This window comes from Dryas octopetala, chromosome 1, assembly GCF_963921425.1.
Source record: "Dryas octopetala chromosome 1, drDryOcto1.1, whole genome shotgun sequence".
NCBI lineage: Eukaryota > Viridiplantae > Streptophyta > Magnoliopsida > Rosales > Rosaceae > Dryas > Dryas octopetala.
The window spans coordinates 14,229,781-14,252,805 of NC_141366.1; the positions used below are offsets into that span (position 1 = coordinate 14,229,781).

The 23,025-nt window shown below is 37.2% G+C and overlaps 4 protein-coding genes across 4 annotated transcripts; 1 reads left to right on the top strand and 3 right to left on the bottom strand.

Moving 5' to 3' along the window:
- Window positions 1-1,823: 1,823 nt before the first annotated feature.
- On the top strand, window positions 1,824-8,652 carry LOC147298221 (putative multidrug resistance protein). The gene is made up of 7 exons (XM_086229267.1): window positions 1,824-2,006; window positions 2,688-2,742; window positions 2,832-3,019; window positions 3,567-4,024; window positions 4,139-4,679; window positions 4,942-6,896; window positions 7,309-8,652. Exons 1-7 carry the CDS (start codon window positions 1,824-1,826, stop codon window positions 7,682-7,684), a joined length of 3,756 nt encoding a protein of 1,251 aa, XP_086085393.1. The 3' UTR covers window positions 7,685-8,652.
- A 149-nt stretch (window positions 8,653-8,801) lies between these two features.
- On the bottom strand, window positions 8,802-9,827 carry LOC147298222 (protein NDR1-like). Its single transcript, XM_086229268.1, has one exon. It carries the CDS (start codon window positions 9,614-9,616, stop codon window positions 8,960-8,962), a length of 657 nt encoding a protein of 218 aa, XP_086085394.1. The 5' UTR covers window positions 9,617-9,827; the 3' UTR covers window positions 8,802-8,959.
- Window positions 9,828-11,797: 1,970 nt separating this feature from the next.
- LOC147298223 (Transport protein particle (TRAPP) component) lies at window positions 11,798-15,106 on the bottom strand. Its single transcript, XM_086252938.1, has 5 exons — window positions 14,937-15,106; window positions 14,720-14,817; window positions 14,282-14,381; window positions 12,826-13,008; window positions 11,798-12,107 (listed from the first exon to the last, which is right to left on the bottom strand). Exons 1-5 carry the CDS (start codon window positions 14,991-14,993, stop codon window positions 11,985-11,987), a joined length of 561 nt encoding a protein of 186 aa, XP_086109064.1. The 5' UTR covers window positions 14,994-15,106; the 3' UTR covers window positions 11,798-11,984.
- A 4,567-nt stretch (window positions 15,107-19,673) lies between these two features.
- On the bottom strand, window positions 19,674-21,467 carry LOC147298224 (polyubiquitin). The gene is made up of 2 exons (XM_086229855.1): window positions 21,334-21,467; window positions 19,674-20,759 (listed from the first exon to the last, which is right to left on the bottom strand). The coding sequence occupies exon 2, from the start codon at window positions 20,757-20,759 to the stop codon at window positions 19,842-19,844; it is 918 nt and encodes a 305-aa protein (XP_086085981.1). The 5' UTR covers window positions 21,334-21,467; the 3' UTR covers window positions 19,674-19,841.
- Window positions 21,468-23,025: the final 1,558 nt, after the last annotated feature.

Genomic DNA, 23,025 nt, shown 5'->3' on the forward strand with positions numbered 1-23,025 from the left:
TTATTCAAATTTGTTTGTTCTTTCTCAAATAGCAAACTCATTTCTTGTAAAAGTTAAGCCAAGAAGCACTTTGTTTAGATTATTGCAGAAAGTGGGAGGAAAGGAATTGCCCTTGAAAAAGGCTAAGTGGTGGTTGGCCTCGTAAGAAAGTGAAACAAGTGAGATGGGCAACTCCTCAATTATTAATCTATTAGAAGCAGCTACAAGGCTATCAGTTTGGACTTTGGATATAAGAGATATTCCTCCTCCTTTTGCATTTGTTGCACAACTCCAAAAGCACATATCTGGCTATATAATGAGAAAAAGGTTTAGCCCAAAAAAAAAAAAAGTTTAAAACTGATTCTAGTTTTTCGCTAAATTTAACTTTCAACCCATTTGCAGTTGATGGGGTAATCCATTGGAAGAGCCATAGAATTGCTCCTTGTACCCAAGTGGGATTCCCTCCCCTTCAACCCCTTTTCAGTTTTCACTACGACAAAAACCAAAGTCCTTTCATATATAACCTTTAGTTATTACATGATGGGATCAAGATAATTCAGATACCCTATCACGTCACTTAGCCAATCATGTAGCAGAAAAACACCACCTCTAAATCCATCATTCAGACTTGTTAATTTTTTAAATAATTATTTTTTATTTTTTGCAATCAAATTGGGCTAGATTTATAAGTTGAAACCAAAAAAAAAAAAAAAAAAGTTCAGTTCGGTTATGTGCCTATTTGGATATAAAATAATGCTAATAATACACTAGGAGAAAATGACACTATTGACAGAGTCAACATGATAGGAACACTAGAGACTCACTTCTGGTCACATGTGTCCTAAATAGAGAGATCTCATACGGGGCAATATTCGGTGGTCCCACCTTGGACAATGACATGAGAGAAAAACAATGAAAGAATGAGATCATTTTATTTTATTAATTTTCCTTTTTTTTTTATCTGAGTTTATTTTATTAATGTTATGTTCTTTGGACTGCAGATAACTGTAGTATGAAAAAAGAAAAATACTTAATTGGGTTGCTTTTACAAAGGGTTAGCTTCTAAAATCTAAAATATGCAGTTGGCTTTATGTTTGGGCAATGGTGCAAAATTGCAGGCTTTGGCATATACTGATAGGGCAAGAAAACAAGCATATAGTTGGTAACCGAGAATGAGACTCCGGCCGAACAAAAATGTGTCGACTTTCAGCCTATCGTAACAATGCAAAAGGCAAAAGAAAACTACAACCAATAAAGATCAAAAGCCTCCAAATCCTTCACATAAAGTCATTTTTTGTTACATTGAATTGAATCGAATCGTCGACTTAAACTAACTCTAGCCCATTATTCTATCCACCCTTCTTACTTGAGAACTCATGTCATTTTGTGTAAGGTAATGCTAAAAAGTACTTTTTTATTTTTTGGACACATATCATCTTTTAACTGAATTGTTCTATCACTTGTCAAAAACAGCCCCACCCAACCTTTTTCGGATGTAATTGTAACAAAGGGTTTTCTAGTTTTACTGGGAATATTTTTGATCAAGTAGTAGGAATGCATGCAGACAAATTTTAACAGTAACCAAGTAACTATTCATTGTTTGCCAAGATACAACATGGTTGCAGGCTTATTAAAAAACCAAGTCCCTCCATTTGCATTTGCAAACATTGGCATCAGCACAGTCAATAAAAAGGACAATACAACAGATAACAAGCTGCCGATATTCTGCCAACTAAATTAGTAAATTGCACATCAATGCAATAAAGCAATATCAATGTGAGTTCTATTTACTTCTGGTTAAATAGGTAATATCTGAAAGTTTTGTACATCAGAACTCAGAAGAAATGGGGCTCAAAAACAGCATGTTTCGCTACGCAGATGGCATCGACAAGTTGTTGATGTTGTTTGGGACTTTAGGCAGCATTGGTGATGGGTTGCAGAACCCTCTCATGATGTATGTTCTTAGTGAGGTTATCAATTCATATGGAAGTGCCAATGGCGCTTTGACAAATGATGATGTAGACAAGGTAAGCATATATGGTGTAAATTCTCTCAGTAATATTGATGTAGTACAAGGCATATTACCAGTTTTTTGGCTAGAAAAAAAAGAACAGCACCCCTGAACTATGCACATAATTTAGCATTATATAGAAAAGGGGAAGAAAATTGTTGTTTTTACCAATTATTAAATGGTTTTGTCTGTATAATGATATAGGTGTCAGGTTTACCATGTACAATCTTCCTGTTTAATGAGTAAAGCTTCCACGTCACGGGTGTATACATTTCTTGTGTTTATCTCTCATGACATATGTTGTGCTCAGTTATGTGAGGAGAGAGATAGACATATAAGTTGTAGACACACGTGATATGAGTGTTTTTTTTCTTCCATTTCAACAAATAACATGAATTTGATAACCAAATTAAGCTTTTCAAATTAGGTTGAGTGTGTCAAAATTTTCATTATATCAACAGGGTTACTAACCCTCTCTCTGGTTCTGGAGGAAAGAAAAAGAAATCCTTTTGAGAGCTAAAATAGGAGCATCTAGTCAGTTGGAACTTGACTAGTACTGCAAAAACAGATCAGCAGGGTTGGGGTGGTCGGTCCAGGAATTTATAGAACTGAAAATGTGATTTTCTGTAATCTGGATAGTTTTATGAATGTTGCATGCAGTTTGTGAACTTGCTAACTTTGATTTTCATTTTTCCAGTATGCACTCAGGCTACTCTATGTTGCACTTGCTGTTGGACTTGCTGCATTTGTTGGTACGTAAATTGAACTGTTAATTACTATTTTTCCAGTAATTTTTTCTTTTTTAGCACTGCAACTTGAGTCTAACAATCTACTTCTGCAGAAGGATTATGTTGGACACGAACCGCAGAGAGGCAGACTTCTAGAATGAGAATGGAATATCTGAAATCTGTCCTCAAACAAGAAGTTTCCTTCTTTGACACCCAAACTGCTGGTTCTTCAACAACATACCAAGTCATCTCAGTCATATCCTCTGATGCCAATGCAGTCCAAGTTGCTTTATGCGAGAAGGTTAAATTTCTTAATAAACCCAACTAAAGATTAAAAGAATTATGAGAACATATCCACAGACAAAGTTCAAAGAGGTTTTGATATGAAACTACAAAAGTTACAATATATATATATAGAGAGAGAGAGAACATTACATGGAGACATATTTGTAATCTGTACATGGCCATTCTTTACATATTAGGCCTACTACCCAAGGATTTAGTTCTCAGAACTTATTTCTAAAATTGCACAGCATAAAAGTCCTAGCATGTATGATAATCTGATTATGTCTGTCTAAAAGGATTAGCCAACTCTCATATTATTGCAAGTTTGAAACAATAATATAGACGGCCTATTTTTGCTACTTAATAGATGGTCCATTTGTGAATGCATTATATGCCAATCTGGTAGAAAAAAGACAAAATCTTACCAGTAACAAATGCAGCACTCTTCACTCAAATGAAGCATAGATTGAATGCACTTTGGGGACAAATTATCAGTTGGATGCAAGTTTTCATCTATGTGCATTTTAAGTATTTAGCTAAATGGGATTTCTTCCTTGATGTAGATACCTGACTGCCTGGCTTACATGTCAACTTTCTTCTTCTGTCACATATTTGCCTTCACACTGTCATGGAGATTGGCGTTGGCTGCTATGCCGCTTTCAATCATGTTCATAACTCCAGGACTTGTCTTTGGCAAGATTTTGATGGGCCTAGTAATGAAGGGGATTGCATCATATGGGGTTGCAGGTGGGATTGCTGAACAAGCAATTTCTTCAATAAGAACTGTATATTCATATGTTGGAGAGAATCAAACACTAACTAGGTTCAGCAGTGCACTTGAGAGTGTTACAAAACTTGGAATCAAGGTTGGTTTTGTAAAGGGAGTGCTGATGGGAAGCATGGGAATCATTTATGTCGGTTGGGGTTTTCAGGCTTGGGTTGGGACTTATTTGGTTACTCAGAAAGGAGAAGATGGTGGGCATGTTTTTGTAGCTGGTTTCAATGTCCTCATGGGAGGCCTGTGAGTTACTTTTTCAAAAACTAATCCCTGTTTACACTTTTTGAAGATCACTGCCATTATTATGATTCAATTACTTGCTTTCAATCTTGAACTCATAATTTAGCTTTTCTACAGGAGTATTTTAAGTGCACTCCCAAATTTAACTGCCATCACAGAGGCATTAGCAGCTACAACTCGAATTCTTGAAATGATTGATCGGCTTCCTAGTATTGACACTGAAGACAGAAAAGGGAAGGCTTTATCACATGTGAGAGGAGAAATAGAATTCAAAGACATTTACTTCAGTTACCCATCAAGACCTGATACCCCAGTCCTACAAGGCTTGAGTCTGAAGGTTCCAGCTGGCAAGAGTGTAGGTCTAGTTGGTGGCAGTGGTTCTGGCAAGTCAACAATCATTTCATTGCTTGAAAGATTTTATGACCCCATTGAAGGAGAAATACTCTTGGATGGACACAAAATTAGAAGACTTCAGCCAAAATGGTTGCGATCCCAAATTGGTCTAGTTAATCAAGAGCCTGTTCTGTTTGCAACTTCCATAAAAGAGAATATACTTTTTGGAAAGGAAGGAGCCTCAATGGAAGAAGTAATAATTGCGGCTAAAGCTGCAAATGCACATGACTTCATTGTTAAGTTAACAGACGGATATGAAACTCAAGTATGCTATCTTTCCACTCTTTAAATTTCTTTTTAGTTTCCTTGCTTGATTTTCTTCTTAAAAAAATAAAAAATAGTCTACCAAGAAACATACAACTTCTCAGTCAAGAGTCGTCAATACCTGAACAGGTATATCCTTCTTATGCAACAAGATGAAGTTAAAAATAGTCTCATGACATCAGTCTTTTAAATAAGAATTATGAACTTCTCAGAAATTGATCATGTAATTCCTACTCATAACATGATTTCTTTGGTTTGCCCAGGCTGGTCAATTCGGATTTTCACTGTCTGGTGGGCAAAAGCAGAGAATTGCTATAGCTAGAGCTCTTCTCAGGGATCCAAAAATCCTGCTTCTTGATGAAGCAACTAGTGCATTGGATGCACAGTCTGAAAGAGTAGTACAGGAGGCAATTGATCAGGCATCAAAAGGGAGGACCACAATCCTAATTGCCCACCGCCTGTCCACAATCCGAACAGCAAACTTGATTGTAGTTCTTCAAGCTGGGAAAGTAGTTGAATCAGGCTCACACAATGAGCTGATGCAAAAGAATGGGGAGCAGAAAGGTGAATACTTCAAGATGGTACAGTTGCAGCAGATGGCAACCCAAAATGAAGCTCCTGACGATTTCAATACTCAAATGTATGAAAAACCTCGCCGTAGGAGGAGTGTTGCACCAAGCCCCATTAGTGTCAGATCAAGTCCATCACCATACCCCTTCAGTGGCACAGCAATGTCTATCTCCATGGGCACACCCTACTCCTTCTCCGTCCAATATGATCCCGATGATGAAAGTTATGATGAAGACATAAAGAACTCAACTTATCCTCCTCCTTCGCAATGGCGTCTGCTGAAAATGAATGCACCAGAGTGGGGACAAGCTTTACTTGGATGCTTGGGTGCAATAGGTTCTTGGGCAGTACAACCTATAAATGCCTACTGTGTAGGATCACTTATATCAGTGTACTTCCTCCAGGACAAATCAGAAATTAAGTCCAAATCCAGAGTCTTGTCCCTTGTTTTCTTAGGCATTGGTGTTTTCAACTTCTTCACCAATCTCCTCCAACACTACAATTTTGCAATTATGGGAGAAAAGTTGACCACAAGGGTCAGGAAGATGCTACTTGAGAAGCTGATGACTTTTGAGATTGGGTGGTTTGACCAAGATGAGAACACAAGTGCAGCTATTAGTGCAAGGTTGGCCACTGAAGTAAACATGATTCGATCTCTTGTTGGGGACAGGATGTCATTGTTGGTCCAAGCAATTTTTGGGGCTTCCTTTGCTTATGCAGTAGGACTTAAGCTGACATGGAGGCTATCCCTTGTGATGATAGCAGTGCAGCCACTAGTCATTGGGAGCTTTTACGCAAGGAGTATCTTAATGAAGAGCATGGGTGAGAAAGCCCAAAAAGCTCAAAAGCAAGGAAGTCAATTGGCAAGTGAAGCTGTCACTAACCACAGAACTATAACTGCCTTCTCTTCTCAGAAAAGAATTTTGGGGCTGTTTGGTGCAACCTTGAATGGTCCTAAGAAGGAGAGTATCAAACAGTCCTATGTTTCGGGTGCTGGCTTGTTTAGCTCCCAATTCTTTAACACCGCTGCGACAGCTTTAGCTTACTGGTATGGTGGGAGGCTACTGGTGCTAGAGTTGATAACTCCAAAGCATCTGTTTCAGGCGTTTTTGATATTGCTGTTTACTGCCTATATCATTGCAGAAGCAGGAAGCATGACTTCTGATATATCCAAAGGAAGCACTGCCATTCATTCAGTTTTCGCAATCTTAGACAGGAAAAGTGAGATTGATCCGGATAACAAATGGGGACTGGAAATCAAGAAGAGGATAAAGGGTTGTGTCGAGTTCAAAAATGTTTTCTTCTCATATCCAACAAGACCTGAGCAGATGATACTTAAGGGACTGAGCCTCAGAATTGATGCAGGCAAAACAGTGGCACTAGTTGGGCAGAGTGGTTCTGGAAAATCCACCCTTATTGGACTTATTGAGAGGTTCTATGATCCAATGAAGGGATCAGTATATATAGATGCGCAGGATATTAAGAACTATAACTTGAGAATGTTGAGGTCACGTATTGCATTAGTTAGTCAAGAACCAACCCTCTTTGCTGGAACTATCCGCGAAAATATTGCCTACGGTAGGGAAAATGCAAAAGAATCTGAGATAAAGAAGGCTGCAGTTCTGGCCAATGCTCATGAATTTATAAGGTATGAAATTACAAATGACATAATATATATTGTTAATTTCCTTTCTAACATATTATTTACTTGATATAAATTGTTGGTCCTTTTGGGGTACAATGGTAGTCTAATAGTATTAACATGGGATTAATTTCAAAAGAAGATATGATTTATTATTGGCAGCAATCACCTAACTTTAGCAGAAACTCTTCAAGGGTTTCTGCATACCATTCAAAGAAAGAAATTTCCGAGTACAAACATTAATTATAATTAAGGAAACACTTTTGACTCTATAATTATGTGCCCTCAAGGTTAGCTAATTTGGATGACTTTCTCAAACGGAACACAAGTTGCATACCAAAAGTTTATGTTTATCTGCAGCTTCATAATCTACTAAATTTTTTCTTTTCTTTTCTGTTTCTTTTTTCAATGTTTGCAGTGGAATGGATGAGGGTTATAATACATATTGTGGAGAGAGAGGAGTTCAGCTATCAGGAGGTCAGAAACAAAGGATTGCACTTGCTCGGGCAATACTGAAGAACCCGTCAATCCTCCTGCTGGACGAGGCTACCAGTGCACTTGATAGTGTGTCAGAAAACGTGGTTCAAGGAGCACTTGAGAAGATGATGGTTAATAGAACATGTATAGTCATTGCTCACCGTTTATCCACGATACAGAAGGCCAACTCCATTGCTGTGATCAAGGATGGGAAGGTTGCAGAACAAGGTTCACATAATGAACTGATTTCCTTAGGACGCAACGGAGCATACTTCTCTCTGATAAAACTACAAACTGGTAGCTCACCTCCCAGGTAAACCAGAGAAATGGTGACTAAATACTAAGGATGTTGTTGCATATAATATGTAGACTGTCTTTGAATTGGTTACCTGAATTTTTGTCAATATGAGAAGGAATTTGTATTTAATTGTACTTTACATGAAAGATGGATTATTATTTTAGGTTTGGTATGAGAACTCCCATGGAAAATACTGTAATTATCTGTTGTAAGCATGCTTGCATATCCTACAACATAATAATTTATGGTGGGCTTTAAGGTTGTGCTCATATTTCTGAATTTTAGGGTCCCATTTGCAGCACAGATACTGTGACATTGAAAGGGTAGGTTGTGTTAAGCCTTTGGGGTTAGTCTAAGAGGTGAGAGTGAGCAGGATAATGGGTTAAGATTATGATAGGTCTAAAATTTGATGCTCTTCAATGTAACAAAGAAAAAGGGAGCTGGCAATGTTTTTTTTTTCAAGTATTGGATGGGGTACGTTGAACTGTAACTTATTCTAATCCCAACCCTTTTCTGTACCTTCACCACTCGGGCTAACCTTGGGCTTTTAATCCTCATAATTTTAGTTAGGCTAGAAATCAAAAGAGCCCCCATCCATATTCAGTTCCTTGGTGGCTTGTACTAAAGTGGTCCAGTGACTCCAATGTCCAATGATTCCAATCTCTAAGCCTTTACAGCATGGAAATCTGATTCCAAGAACATCACAAATTGATAGCAATTTGAAATCTAACCACGTTCTCATGTGATGTGAGTGGGACTACCCTACTTTTGACAGACTTATCAAAGAAAACAGCAAGAATATATTAACCAAAAGAGGCAAAAGCCCTGTTTTTTGCTTACTGAAATATCTCTTCGTTTTGGCAATGAATGCCACTCACACCATACTCATTAACTCCATGCAAATGAATGGTGCTATAAAAAGAAAAAATTTCATACACTCAAGTCACCATAAAGTCTATGAATAACATAATTTCCATGCCCAAAAAAGAAATAATAAAAAAACGATTTTTACTAGCAACAAACGACAGCGTTTCTTTGACCAACATTTACATTTATTTTCTAACACATCAAAAATTGATATACCAATTAAAAAATTAAAAGAAAAAACCAATAATTAAGATTTAAGATAACCCAAATAGCCACAAAAAAATGTTGGAATATTCCATTTTCAACTAGAAAATATTTTGAGTACAAGCAAGCAGTGAGTGACCATTTTCTTCCTAAGCCAAAAAACAACGATACTTGTTTGGCGAAATCAAATCAAAAATAACATTAAACTGCAAATGATGAAAAATCACAAAAGATTAAGAAAAATGAAGACCAGCAAATTGACCAAAAAGCCCACCTGCCCAACAAGGCCCCCAAGAAGCTGATCTGGTGAAGCAGAGAGCTTAACATCCTTCTTGGGGTTAACTTTCCCACCAGAGTCGTTGACCTCCACAAGTCCCCCAACCATCAACCTGTGTCTCTTGGTCTTCCAGAACATGATCTTGAACCTGACAGCCGTGGCCAAATCCACCCTGAAACGCACCGTTCCGTTGGGAAACACCGCCTTGGAAACCGAGGTCCAGTTGAGCTGACCAGGCGTCAGCGCCAGAGTCTTTGTAGCCTTCTTCTTGTGGCCCTGGTAAAACGCAGAAACATTTGCGTTTCCTATAATGTTGAGGTTGTTGAGGTTGTTGGTGTCGGGTGATGCTCTGAAAGTGAGGTTGAGGGTATCATAGTAAATTCCCTTGTCCTTGTTGCCGTTGTTGAGCCGGAGGGAGAGGTAGAGGGTGGTGTTGGTGGTGTCGTTGAGGGTCCTGTTGAGGGCAGGAAGGTAAAAGTCCTTGATGGAGCACTTGGGGTTGGAGGTACGTAGACTCAGCCACATGAAGAGGGCTGTGAGGCCCAGAGTGAATATGAAGCTGAAGCAACACCGGCAGCAACCCCCGGGTTGAGGATCCGCCATGTTTAATATTGGGAACACTCTCAAAGCTAATTAAGCTTCAAAGAGAGATCCAATGATGAACACATTAAAGAGATGTGGAATGGCAATGGGACTATGGAGCCAATAAACGCAACTGTCTAGTCAAGTGTGTTGGACATACAATTACTAGACATTTTCCAACATTAATTATTATCCCAAGTTTTTGTCAGTCTTTGTGAAATGGTTACATATATTTTCTCTTTTATCTCTCTCCCTCTCGTCACAAATGTTTAATAAAAGTTCATATTTATTAATTAACGTGTTAAATAATATGTCTTTTACTTACTATAAAAACGAGCTCATATTATCATGTAATTTGAAATTTCTAAAATTGTGATAATAGTTGGTATCTTAAATAAATTTTTATTATTATTGTTTTTCGTGAATGGTTGGTCTTTCTTTAATAAAGTCTTTGTACGTGTTTTGTGTTTTGTGTTTTGTGTTTTGTGTTTTTGTGTGCTTTTGCTTTATTTCTGGTGTTTGGGTCTTCACTCGGCTGGAGATGGGGCCAGGGCGTGTTGTGGGGTTGACTTGATTCTTGAGTCTTCACGGTAAATCCTAGGCAGTAGCCACTTCACTTCCTTGGATGATTGGATCCTCTGATGTAAGGTAGTACGAAACTACCTACCCACGTTCTTCGATAACTACAAGCATAGTAACTTCTTTGAATTTTCTTTTTTTTTTTCTTTTTAAATTTTTTTTTTTTGTTCATAGAATCATAGGAGAAGAAGACAAAACAAAAGCAAAACTATTTTTGGTTATAAATAAAAATCATTGCTGTGACTTTTGGGTACACTTTTTGAACCAAAGTATCTCTACTATAATCTCAATTTGTTTAACTTTAATCTCGGCCTATCTGAGTCACCCAACGAGATAGACTATAAATAATAAGGGCTGTTATTTGCACATTCTTTTTTTTTTTTACGCCCCTGTTAAGAAGAAAAAAAAAAAAAACTATACAGCCCCCTTCTTTCCCTCTCTTTTTTTTCTCGTTCACACTCTCCTTCCCCTGTTTTTTTTTTTTTCTTCTTCTTCTTCTCCAACCCTCCCCCAGCCAGCCCCTCCACCCAACCCACCTAGCCCCTCAACCCCCTCACCCGACCCACCCCTCCCTCCCTCCCCCTCCGGCCTCCCCCCTCCACCCAACCCACCTAGCCCCTGCACTGACCCCCCCAGCCCCTGCACCACCAAAACAGCCACCACCACCACCTTCTTCTTCCCCCTACCTAAGCCAAAACAGCCACCACCACTACCACATTCTTCTCTCTCTCTCTCTCTTCTCGCCCAAGCAAATAGCAAAAAAAAAAAAAAAAAAAAGGTGGCAGGTGGTTCAGCAGACCAGTGCCGAATCCGTCTGTTTCGTTCGACAGGTAACCACCGAACAAACTTGGTTCGTTCGGTGGGTACCTGCCGAACGAAACCGACGGGTTCGGCACTGGTCTGCCGAACCTGCAATTTTTTTTTTTTTAAGTTGGTGTTGCGAGGGAGGAGGAGAGAGAAATACGAGGGTCGGTGTTGCGGGGAGGAGAGAGAGAGAGATGGAGGTGGTCGGGTGAGGGAAGGAGAGTGGGAGGGAGGTGGTCGGTGAGGGAGGGGAAGGGAGGGAGGTTGTCGGGGTGGGTGAGGGAGGGGAGGGGCTGGGCTAGTTTCAACATTTTTTTTTTTTTGGTTCTTTGTTTTTTTTTTAATTTAAAAATTCATATTTAGGGTGGGGTGTGTAGTGTTTGGATTAGGTGAGTGTGTAGTAAGAAATTTTGGTGAGATTAATGAAGTTGGAGTATTTTGGTAATAGGAGGAGTGTGTAAAAGAGAAATTTTAAATTTTAGAAAATGATAAGAAGTGTGTAAGAGAAAAATGTGTGCAAAAAGAAAAAAAAAAAAAAAAAAAAAAGTATGCAAATAACAGCTCTCTAAATAATTTAGACCTATTCAACTTCAACATTCTCCAAACATATATTCAACTCTAATCTCAACATATTCGACTTTCTAGGTATTTTGGTCCTTTCACATCCAGCTATTTTGGTCATTTATCTAAATGTGTCCACGTTGTAATACACAATCAAAAATTTTAATTCATTTAATTCGTTTGCCAGGACAAGAAAATATAGACTTGGAAATTGGAATCGATTGTTCTTGTAAAAACCCTTTACAAACCTTAGACAAAGAAAGAAAAGCTTAGAATCAATAAAACATGTAAATTGCGCATTCAGTGGCTTGCACTTTGCCGTGCTAGCTAATGTCTCATAGAACATTAAAAAATAAGGCGAGCAAATAGAAATACAGTTTATACATTTGGAAATGACAACCAAAATCATAACTGTGTACATAACATGTTACGTGGTGCAAGCAGTTTACTCATCATCTTTGTACGGGTACTCCTCTGGAACTTGCTTCAGCAGTTTAACTTGCAACTCAAATGCATCATCACCTCGAAGCATATCACGGATCCAAGTGATTTCAGTCTTCATCGATACCTGACAATGGAATCACCATTGCAAAACATCACTATAATGACAAGAGAACGGGAACAAAACATGTGTGTGTGTGTGTGTGTGTGTGTGTCTGAGACATATAAGTAACTTTTTGCTTTCCACCACCCTCCAAACTTTTGAGGTTTTCTTAGAACCTCAATACCATACTCCCACCAGAAACTAACTTTTACACGAACCATGCAGATCCAATCAAGATACAGTCATAAAAGTCTTCTTAGATATCTATCACAAGTGCATGAGGTAATAAACAATAGAAAAATAGAAAACTACTAAAACCTTTTCCCAATGTATTATATAAAAAAACAAGATTTTTTAGATATGATAGGGACAAATCTTATCTATTTTAATTTATATTAGAAAGGTATAAAATAACTAATCTAAGTCTGAAGCAGTAAAAATTGATAAATGGTAGAATTATGTAAGCAATAAAGCTCCTGAGTTTGAAAAAAAATTATAAATTTTACTAGCAGAGAACTAGCTTTCACCGCTACAGGATCATGCAACTAATGAAAGACAATAAGATTGAAATCAGTGGACAGTTACAATATTATCTGTGTCAACCACAATAAAAACAAATATCAATGAGGTATGTTCAAGTGTAAAAACTTGTCTTCTGTTATACCACTGTGGAAAAGAAATACAATAGAAGTCATATAAAGTGGGCATATGTCAAAGCAGTGCAGAAGAGGTTACAACTCACCATTTCTAAGGCACCTCTTACGACTCCACTTAGGATGTTGCAGTAGTACAGACCTTGACAAGTATCTGGAAGCTCAACAAAGTCCACCAGAGGATTGTCCTCCAGAACAATACTGCAACATGTTCCATCAGCATCCCAATTCGTAACAGATGCAGTGACCCCCAAGAACATTTTAAAACCAATCTGTATAAAAGCACCAATAGAACCATTATGAACACAAACCTACTTCATAACTTAATAGGGAAGGTGATAAAGTAAATACAATAAAAAAAATGAAGTTAATGTTTTAGATCTAGTAAAGCATGAAAAGCATGCAGCAAAAACTTAGTTCTGTAACTGTCCCATGAAAGGCAATACATGTATTCGCAAACCAAAGGGTTCCAAAATATAGTAAAATTACAACAAGGCAATGCAGTCCAGAGCAAGAGGCAAGAAAAACCCAGCCCTAAATCCATTTATCCAGCGCAACACAGTCCCAAATCCATAAAATCTTTTGGAAAAAAAAAAAAAAAAGCTAAATGCATTGCTTCACAAGATTGGAGGGTGTCCTAGATGGACTCGCCATTGGAAGTGTAAGGAATATCGGAGTGGGAGTAGTAATCCAAATAGTAGTTCTCATCGAATTCAACCTAAAGCTATGGAGCTGATAAATAGTTTTTTTTTTTTTTTTTATAAACTTAACTGCCTCAAAAGGATGGTGAGTTGGCATGGATAGGTTTGGGCAATCTCCATAACCAAAGTCAGCATAAGTAAAATATATAGGGTTGGTTAAGAAGGGGTCAAATGAATACTTTCTGCAGTGTTCATTGCTGAAACATTTTCTGCACCATCTATGCTGGACTTGAATATAAGTTGGGGATCAGAAATGAACCATCCTCTAGTACCAAGGGAGGGTGAAGTAAGAACTGTATAATATATAAACTACAATGCCTCGAATAAGTTCTTTTTTATGCCTACTAATATATTGCTTGCTTTGATTTCTTAATGATTATAAATTGGATATTGTTATCCCTAGTAATATGCTTTCATGCATTATTGGTGGACAAGAATGCAGCACCCTGCATTTTGACATGGAAACAAAAAATAGCTAAAATTTAAACAAAGGGACGTGACTATTCTATCAATGCATATATACCAACTCTAATAACCATTAACTATGTATCTTATTCGTTGTTTTCACTGACAAACCTCCTCCGACACCCACAAGTAGGGGGAAAAAAAGAAAGAGTACATTACATTTCCAGTAATGTTTAGTGAAAGATGATGATATCAATCAGTTGAATTTTGAAAATATTATGGGAAGTTCCAACTACCAAGCAACAGGTGATAAATGGAGTGAAATTTGTAACAGAGACCAATATCATATACAAAAGGAACAGTTTACCAGGTTTTAGAACAATTAAGAGTCACAGACAGGATATTTGTTTTTGAAATCAACCAGACGTCAATGACAAACCTTTGCAATTACTTCAGCTGTCTCTTTGAAGTCAACACATCTAGAAACATTAGATTTTGCTAGAAACTCATCAATTAACCGAATCCCAATATTATAGCCCCTGAAATGCAATTAACTGGTCAGATGATGAGCTAAACTAAAAATTAAGCGTATATGAATAGTTACAGCTATTGGCCATCGAAGATGGCACATAGACAAAACAAAAAGTGTCATCGTTGCAACACATTTTCAGTTCAAATCAAGGATTGACACAAATTAACAGCCCAAAACAAAACCACGCATCCAAGAAAAAAAAAAACTGGAAAACCACGTTTTCTCAATAAATAAGCACACACAATAATGTAAAAAATGCAACCAAACTTCTAAGAAACACATAATTCACACAAAAAATAGGAAATCAGCATAAAATTTGAATATAGAGAATTAAAAAGAAATTACATTTGATCAAGCTGCTTGTTAACCTCTTCAACCTCCTCAAGATCTGTGAGCAGCTGGCGCACGATCGCACCGTACGTTAACGTAAACAGCTCCGCATTCTACAACCAATTCAATTTTTAATGTTAAAGAGGAAAAGACGTAATTAAGCCATTTAAATCATGTTTGGATGCCGAGAAAATTTGCAAACCAATACAGGGGGAGTTGGGGTTTCGCTTACCACGCGTTCGACGTTGGCGAAGATTGCGTCACCGGATCGAGGGCCAACAGGAGGCATGGCGATCTGAGCTGAGACTGAGAACGACAGAGGTTTCTGTGTAAATTACAAAAAAATCACTCAATTTTTAGTTGTCGAGTTTCCAAAGTCACACACTCACACTGTGCACCTAAATTCTTAATTATGCAAATGTCCTATACCCCTATCCACCCTTTTGTTTTTGCTATTCTAATTTTAACCTTATGGTCGTTATGCAAATTAGTAATAAAACAATAATGCTATATTTATTATATTTTTATATCATATTTTTATACTATATTTTTTTTTTTGGGTTTTTTTTATTTATTTATTAGTATCTAATGTATGAATATTATGTAAATTGCCACATAAAGTGGTATAAAATTGTACTATAAAATTGTGAGATGTCTAGCACTACTGTAATAAAAAATCAACTAATTTTTTTTTTTTTAAAGGGTCCATTGAAAATACAACTTATTTTACTCTTTGTACCCATACTTCATGCATCTAATACTACAAATTATGCACTCATCTTCTTCCACTAAAATTACTCTATCATATCTTTTGATGTAATAATGTATATGTCAGTTTTTTTAATTGTGGTAAATAAAATGAACACCAACATAGACCTAGATATAGGTGTATAAAATATTATCACATCATTTGATATCTAAATTTAAGACATAAATTTAGATCATTAACAATGCTTCATATTTAAGCAAGTGTGTTCAAGGACAAATAATCCAGATTTTGAACATAAGGCAGATTAGAATGGGTTGGAGGTAGGATGGGGTAGGCTAAGATGAGCTGGAGCAGGATAAGTTAGGGCCGATTAGAGGAAAAATTATTGGATGTAACCGATACACTGACACGTAATGTAAATAATTCAACATGTAAGGGTATTATTGGACGATATATTTATATTAGTAGGATATAGTGTTAATAGAATTCACTTATATTATAACACGTTGGATTTGTTACATCACGTGACGGTGTATCGGTTATACATAATAATTTCTCGTCCCTAAGTGTGTTATTGCAAAATAAATGCTCAAATTGTTGTTATATAAATCTTTTAATATTTTTATCCTTCTCTTATGTCAAATAATTGTTCTATATGCATGTAGCTTACTTTGAGATTAATACAAATACCTCAAGTCAAATGAGCAAATCTGAACCCATCTTAGTTTCTCCAAACTATATGTCGCCCACCTCGATACTAGGTTAGTTTGGTATTGTTGTGAGAAAAAACAGTTGTGAAGTAAAACAGCTGTAAAGTAAAGTCAACTGTAAAGTAAAGCAGTTGAGTTTTTAATAAACTATATTTTTAAAAGTGTTGTAAGTGCAAAAAACAGTATCAAGGTGTTTGGTAAATTTTAATGTAAAACTGTTGTGCCTATGTATAATTACTAAAATGGATATGATGTTGAAAGTGTTTAAAATGAGGGATAACCCTTTGTCATTTTGAATAAAAATTGAGGGTATATTAGGCAACTCAAAAAATTTATTAATGGGACCCACAACTTTTATTCACAACAATTTTGACTTTTCAAAACTCTAACGAGTAACCTAGAATTATGAGACACTACAATATTTACTTTTATTATCAAAGACCTAAAATTGTCATTCACAACAATTTTTAGTTGTTCAACTACATTTCTAAACAGGCCCAATAAATAGGCTCGAAAGGCAGGATGTGCCCGTTTTTATGATGGGTGGGGACAAAGTTGATCGTGTGTGAAGGTTGAGTAAACAAAGTTCAAGTAATTATGTACCTCGGTCCTTAGATATGGTTTGCTCAACTCTATCAGTACAGGTGTTGCTTTATCCAAACTCCGAGGCCCAACTGAGGTAAAAAGCTGCTTAAAATATCTCAAGAAACCACTGTGGATATCTTCTTCTTTCTGTAACCAATCCCCATTCAAATCCCTAAGAAAACTAGAGAGGGTCCAGAGGGACTATGCATCTTTCTCATGTCCCTTAAGGACTGAACTGTCAGGCCAGTCCCAACAGACCCTGACAGTTCCAACTTAGAATTCATTTTTTGAGTTCGATTGATTACTTGCTTCGTCATAGAGAAATTTGATGTCTGCTTTCGCTTCAGAATTTTGATCAACTGTAGAAGGGCCTATAACTTCTTATGACACGAAATTGACAACCTTGAAAAGATGTTATGCATGAAACTCTCACTCTCCCAACAAGTTGTGGCTACATTATTTGGGATCAGGCAGTACTCCTCTCTCATATTTCGAAACAAATTATGTTTAATTCTATCTATCTAAACAAGATATTTTGTTTAATTATAATATTGACCCTACAGGTGGGTGTAAATAGTAAAGAGTACAAAATATTCTACATATTCTATGAGTGCTTCTATTTCTAACCTACCAATTTTGCTCTCCTCATCCACTATATAAAACCTCTTTCATTTTCTTGCGCAGAATATATAAATTACCTTACAAAAGATTTGGCAATGCACAAAATTATTTTAAAAGACAACATTCAAAAGAAAACACAAAACAAACAAAATTAGAGCCTTCTGCCTTTGCCAAGGTCTCAAAGGCTAGCTTAAATGAGGCAATGATGTTGACCTCCGGTGAGGCTAGCCTCCTCTTTTGCACTGGAGGAGGCTCAGAATGGGTGGCCGCTATGCACGGTGGCGACAATGATGGTCCATGCCGTCATCTAAGTTCTAACTAACAAAATATAATTAGGGTGAGAAGTATTTGTATTCTATAAATATTGATAGGTGAGTTGAATGAATTGAATTATTTTTTCAAAAAATTTTAGGTGGATATTGGAAAAGTAAGCGGGTGGAGTGAGAAGCAAGGTACATTATTTTTTTTCTAGACCTAATGTTAGTTGTTTTTCCTTTTAATCTCTGGCCAATTGTTTTTGCAAATCTATTGCACTTTATGTTGGAAAGTGACTCCAATTAATTAACCAAAATAATAAAATTAAAAAAAATTATTTTATACTGAAACAACAACTTACAATTTCTGTTTAGGATACAACCAAATATTACAGATATCAAATAACAAATTAATTCTGTTGGTGTTGATCGTGCTCCTCCAAATGCCCCAAGTTTGCTAGAAACAATGTGTCCTAACTTTAGCAATTATTGGAAAGTTATATAAATATATTATATGACAAAAAAGTCATTTATGTATGGTTGCAATATTTAATCAAACTCTAAAGTAGGAAAATTGACTCAAAACACCTTCTAAAAAGCCAACTCTTCATCTTATGCTCCATTTCAAAATCTATAAAATACCCCATTACACTCTCATTATAACCTCACTCACCAAGCCCTCACCTAAGTTGAGATCCAATAAATATATCACAATGGCAAAGCTCACAACTCCATTAGCAACCTTCACAACCCTAATTTTCATGATTAGCATTTTCACATATGGGGCTGCAGCAGTCACCACAAGTAAGGTGGATGATGAACCCATTTGGAATTGGACCTTTAGGCCCCATCTGCCACCACCAAAAAAAGAAAAAAACCCTTGCGAGCAACACCAAATCGAGGAAATCAAAGAGTGCGAGAAATTTGTTGTATTTCCATGCAGTACTAGTAAAGAGGAATGCATTCAAGTTCATGAGCATTGTTGTGATCAGCTCGGGGTATTGCCTGAGCAGTGTCGTTGTGTGGTGTTGGAGGAACTCGTCCAAAAGTACCACTTTATATTTAAACCGGGTTCGCTGGATGACACAATGCTATTACCCGCTAGTTGCCTTTTACCACCCTACCAATGCTAATTAATAACTTAAAAGGACGTGCTTTTGTGAGAGGGAGTTGGAGGCAAGTATTGTTCACATACCTTATTATTCTTAATCACGTTTTTCTTACTCCCTGTTTAATGTAGAGGCTATTGTGTTGGGTGCATGCATGTGAAATAATGATCATATCGATCATTTCATCTGTAACGAGAACATTGCTTATCTGTAACATTGCTATGGTTTTATCATAATAAATTTGCTCTAATAGAGTTGCTACCTCTTTCAAAATAAAATATTAATAGCATTCGCAATCCTGTATCACATTCGCTTTGCGTCTCTCTCTTCCTCTCGATCTCTTCACTGCCATTGTCTTCTCGATCAGCAAACACTATCCAATTTCTAAGATTTCTTGCCCGCCATGACCAACAAGCTTGGTGCAGATGGGCTAGGTGAGCTCTTTAATGGCTTCAGTTTGTTGAAGAAGACAAAATTAGTAAAACCAAAGCAATATGCATATTTTGTGTTCTAAATCTAATTAAATCTAATATGCATATTTTCTCAACCAAGAAAATCCAATTTTTATGCTCCCAAGAAAATCACCATTAATGCCGTCAGCGCTGTTATATGCATCCATGTTCCCTAACAAAGGCGACTGCCCCCACCCCATATTATAAGGTGGTGAGCTTTACTGAAAACTTGGACCGTTTAGAAATAACAGCCATGCAATCACGAGTTAAAGAGGAAGAGCAGAACCAAATAAAACCTTCCACCTTAACTAAGAACTTGGGAAGTTACCATCACACTCACATATAATGTCATCAAAAATTATATTCGAACAGATGACAAAAATTCGTAGGTCATTTGAAACTCCAAATAATGCAAAGCAACTATATCTTCAATCCAAACAATTCAAACAATCCAAAAAATCCAAACAGAGTAACGTGTATGTATATAAAACAAGCAGACCAGATGCAAACAGAATAGAAGCAGAGCATATGCATAAAAAGCCTTTTTATTCATTATGTAAAGAGTAATATAAGATGAGCCATCCATCGGCTGTGTCAATAGTCTGAAACTACAAAACCAAGTAAACTTAAACATTAAAGCCACTGCTCACATCTAAGACCAGGATGGATGGCACCACTAGCATCGATCGCTCAGAATTCAAAAACCACCACGGAGGCGGAGGACAAGGTGTAGGGTGGACTCCTTCTGAATGTTGTAATCTGCAAGAGTCCTCCCATCCTCCAGCTGCTTGCCAGCAAAGATGAGCCTCTGTTGGTCAGGAGGGATGCCCTCCTTGTCCTGAATCTTTGCTTTCACATTATCGATAGTATCCGAACTCTCCACCTCCAAAGTTATGGTCTTCCCTGTCAGGGTCTTAACAAAGATCTGCATCCCACCACGCAGACGGAGCACCAAGTGTAGAGTCGACTCCTTTTGAATGTTGTAGTCCGCAAGGGTCCTTCCGTCCTCAAGCTGCTTACCTGCAAAGATCAACCTCTGCTGGTCTGGGGGAATACCTTCCTTGTCCTGGATTTTGGCCTTCACATTATCAATAGTGTCGGAGCTTTCCACTTCCAAAGTAATGGTTTTCCCGGTCAAAGTTTTCACGAAGATTTGCATCCCACCACGCAGACGTAGCACTAGGTGAAGAGTAGACTCCTTTTGAATATTGTAATCAGCAAGGGTGCGGCCATCCTCTAGCTGCTTTCCAGCGAAGATGAGCCTCTGCTGGTCCGGGGGAATGCCCTCCTTGTCCTGGATCTTTGCCTTGACATTATCAATGGTATCAGAACTCTCAACCTCCAAGGTGATTGTCTTCCCGGTGAGGGTCTTGACGAAAATTTGCATGCCACCACGGAGTCGGAGCACCAGGTGGAGCGTGGACTCCTTCTGGATGTTGTAGTCTGCGAGGGTGCGGCCGTCCTCGAGCTGCTTGCCAGCAAAGATCAGCCTTTGCTGGTCTGGGGGAATGCCCTCCTTGTCTTGAATCTTGGCTTTCACATTATCGATAGTGTCAGAGCTTTCCACCTCAAGGGTGATGGTCTTGCCGGTGAGGGTTTTCACGAAGATTTGCATCTGTTCAATCAATACAACCCCAAATCAAATTTATATCTAATCAATATAATCAAAAGAGTTTCATAATAAAGGTGTATAATCGACTAAAAACACAGATTAATCCAAACTAGCTGTTATCAAAAGAGTTCCAAACAAAACTGGAACTGGAAGATTGTAAAGAATTTCAGACAAATCTTGATTACTAATAGGAAAAAATAAATAAATTTCACGAAGATCATCTGCATCTGTAAAATCGAAACAACCCTAAATCAAATTTCTATCCGATCAATTTCAGCATCCGACACAAAACCAAAAAACTTGGCGCTAATCGACTCAGAAGCAGATTAATCAAAAATCCCTTCAGTGTTCAACGGAATTCATACAAACAAAACTGGGTCTTGAATAGTAATTGATGAAATTAAACATTTAATCAAGGAATTTCGTGCATATCTGTAAGATTCTAAACAATTTCAGACAGATTTTGAATTTGATTATTAATAACAATAATAAGTTAATAACAAAACAATAGATTACGAATTTCACCCACAGATAATTGAAAACATTAATTCGCGCAGAGAAATTGCAAAGCACGCACCTTGAGAGTGAGAGATGAGTTCTTTGAAGATTGAAAAGAGCTTCGAGTACTTGCTTGCTTCTCTTCTTTCTATCTGGATTTTGAGCGATATGAGAGGGTTTGGGGTTGGATGGGCTTCTTTTATAGTAGCAATTGTGTGCCACGTGTCCCAATTAATTGCCTTTCCCTTGCATGCACGCCAAGTTTCTTTTCCTACCAAATTTTTATTTACCACAAAAAAAAGGGTTTTCTTTTCCAGCCATGCGCGCCAAGTTTAGGATTTTGGAATCTACAATAGTAGTAGTTTAAAAAAAAAAAACTGAAAATATGGATATTTTGAGCTTTATTAACTTTTTTTAAATGTCAATATTGGTTAGTAATATTTAATAATTACGTCAAATCCTGCAATGTTTGGGTGGTAAACAGCAAGTAGCAGGTAAGGTTTTTATTTTGTTAAACACATTGCGTTTACGATATTTATGGTACACTTGCTTCAACACCACACAACGCACTTCTCAGGTAATTGCTTCAGTTGAAGGCAACATTCTTGATGAATTTTTGGGTCGTCTAATTGGGTTTTGTATTCCTCTAGTTGGTAACTTGACCTTGGGGTTAGGGTCGGAGCCATAATTGTGGGCTGGGATGGGCTACTGGGTTGGAGAGGTGAGTCGGCGTAGGCTTTTGAATTGTGTAAATTGACATGTAATTTGTTTGTTTTTAGTGAGCTCGATTGGGCTGTATTGGGCCAGCTGAGCCAACTTGTAGTTTCGCCACCAGTGACAAATATCTCGCATTGGCTAATTTTCTCCATCTGAAATGGCTTGCAATTATCTAAAAAAAATTAATTGTCGTGATGGTAGCCTCTCACAAGTGGAAACACTAATGAAAAGTAAGGTTGTGAAGGTTACTAGTGAGGCTTTAAGCTTTGCCATTCTGGTTGGATCTTCATTTAAATGGTAATTAAACTGGTATATATAAGGACTAGGCGGGCGAGGTTGTGAGAATGTTGATGGTAATTTATAGGCTGTAAAAAATAAAGGAGGAAAAGAAGAGGGGTTGGCTTTTACAATGTGGTAGAGTTAATTTCTTACTTAAATTTCAATTAAATATTGCAACCAGGCATGCAATTGTTTTCTTTATATATATATATATATATATACAGGTTCCTTCTGTTGAGGTATACCTCAACTTATTTATGTTGAGGTATACCCTATTGGAGCCCACACGAGTCGTTTTGTGTCAATCCGAACCATTCATTTTTTACATCTCCATTGATAGATCATCCTTGCAAAAAATTAGCCAAATCGGAAATCATTTGCCTATCTAACTTTGATCAAATAAATGGACGAACCAAATATTTTCGATGAAACCGTCCATTTGTTTTATCAAAGTTAGATAGACAAATGATTTCGGATTTGGCTAATATTTTGCAAGGATGATCTATCAATGAAGATGATCATTGCGAACGGTTCGGATCGCCACAAAACGACTCGTGTGGGCCCCAACAAGGTCATACCTCAACATAAATAAGTTGAGGTATACCTCAACAGAAGGAGCCTGTATATATATATACACTAGTTTTTAAGAATTCAAAAGGTTAGTAAACAATTAAACATTGTCACTTAATTTTTTTTAATTATTTATTTTTCTGGTAAATAAATTGGAGCGATCACTATCTCAGACAGATGTGTAAAACATTATTTTTTGGTTAAT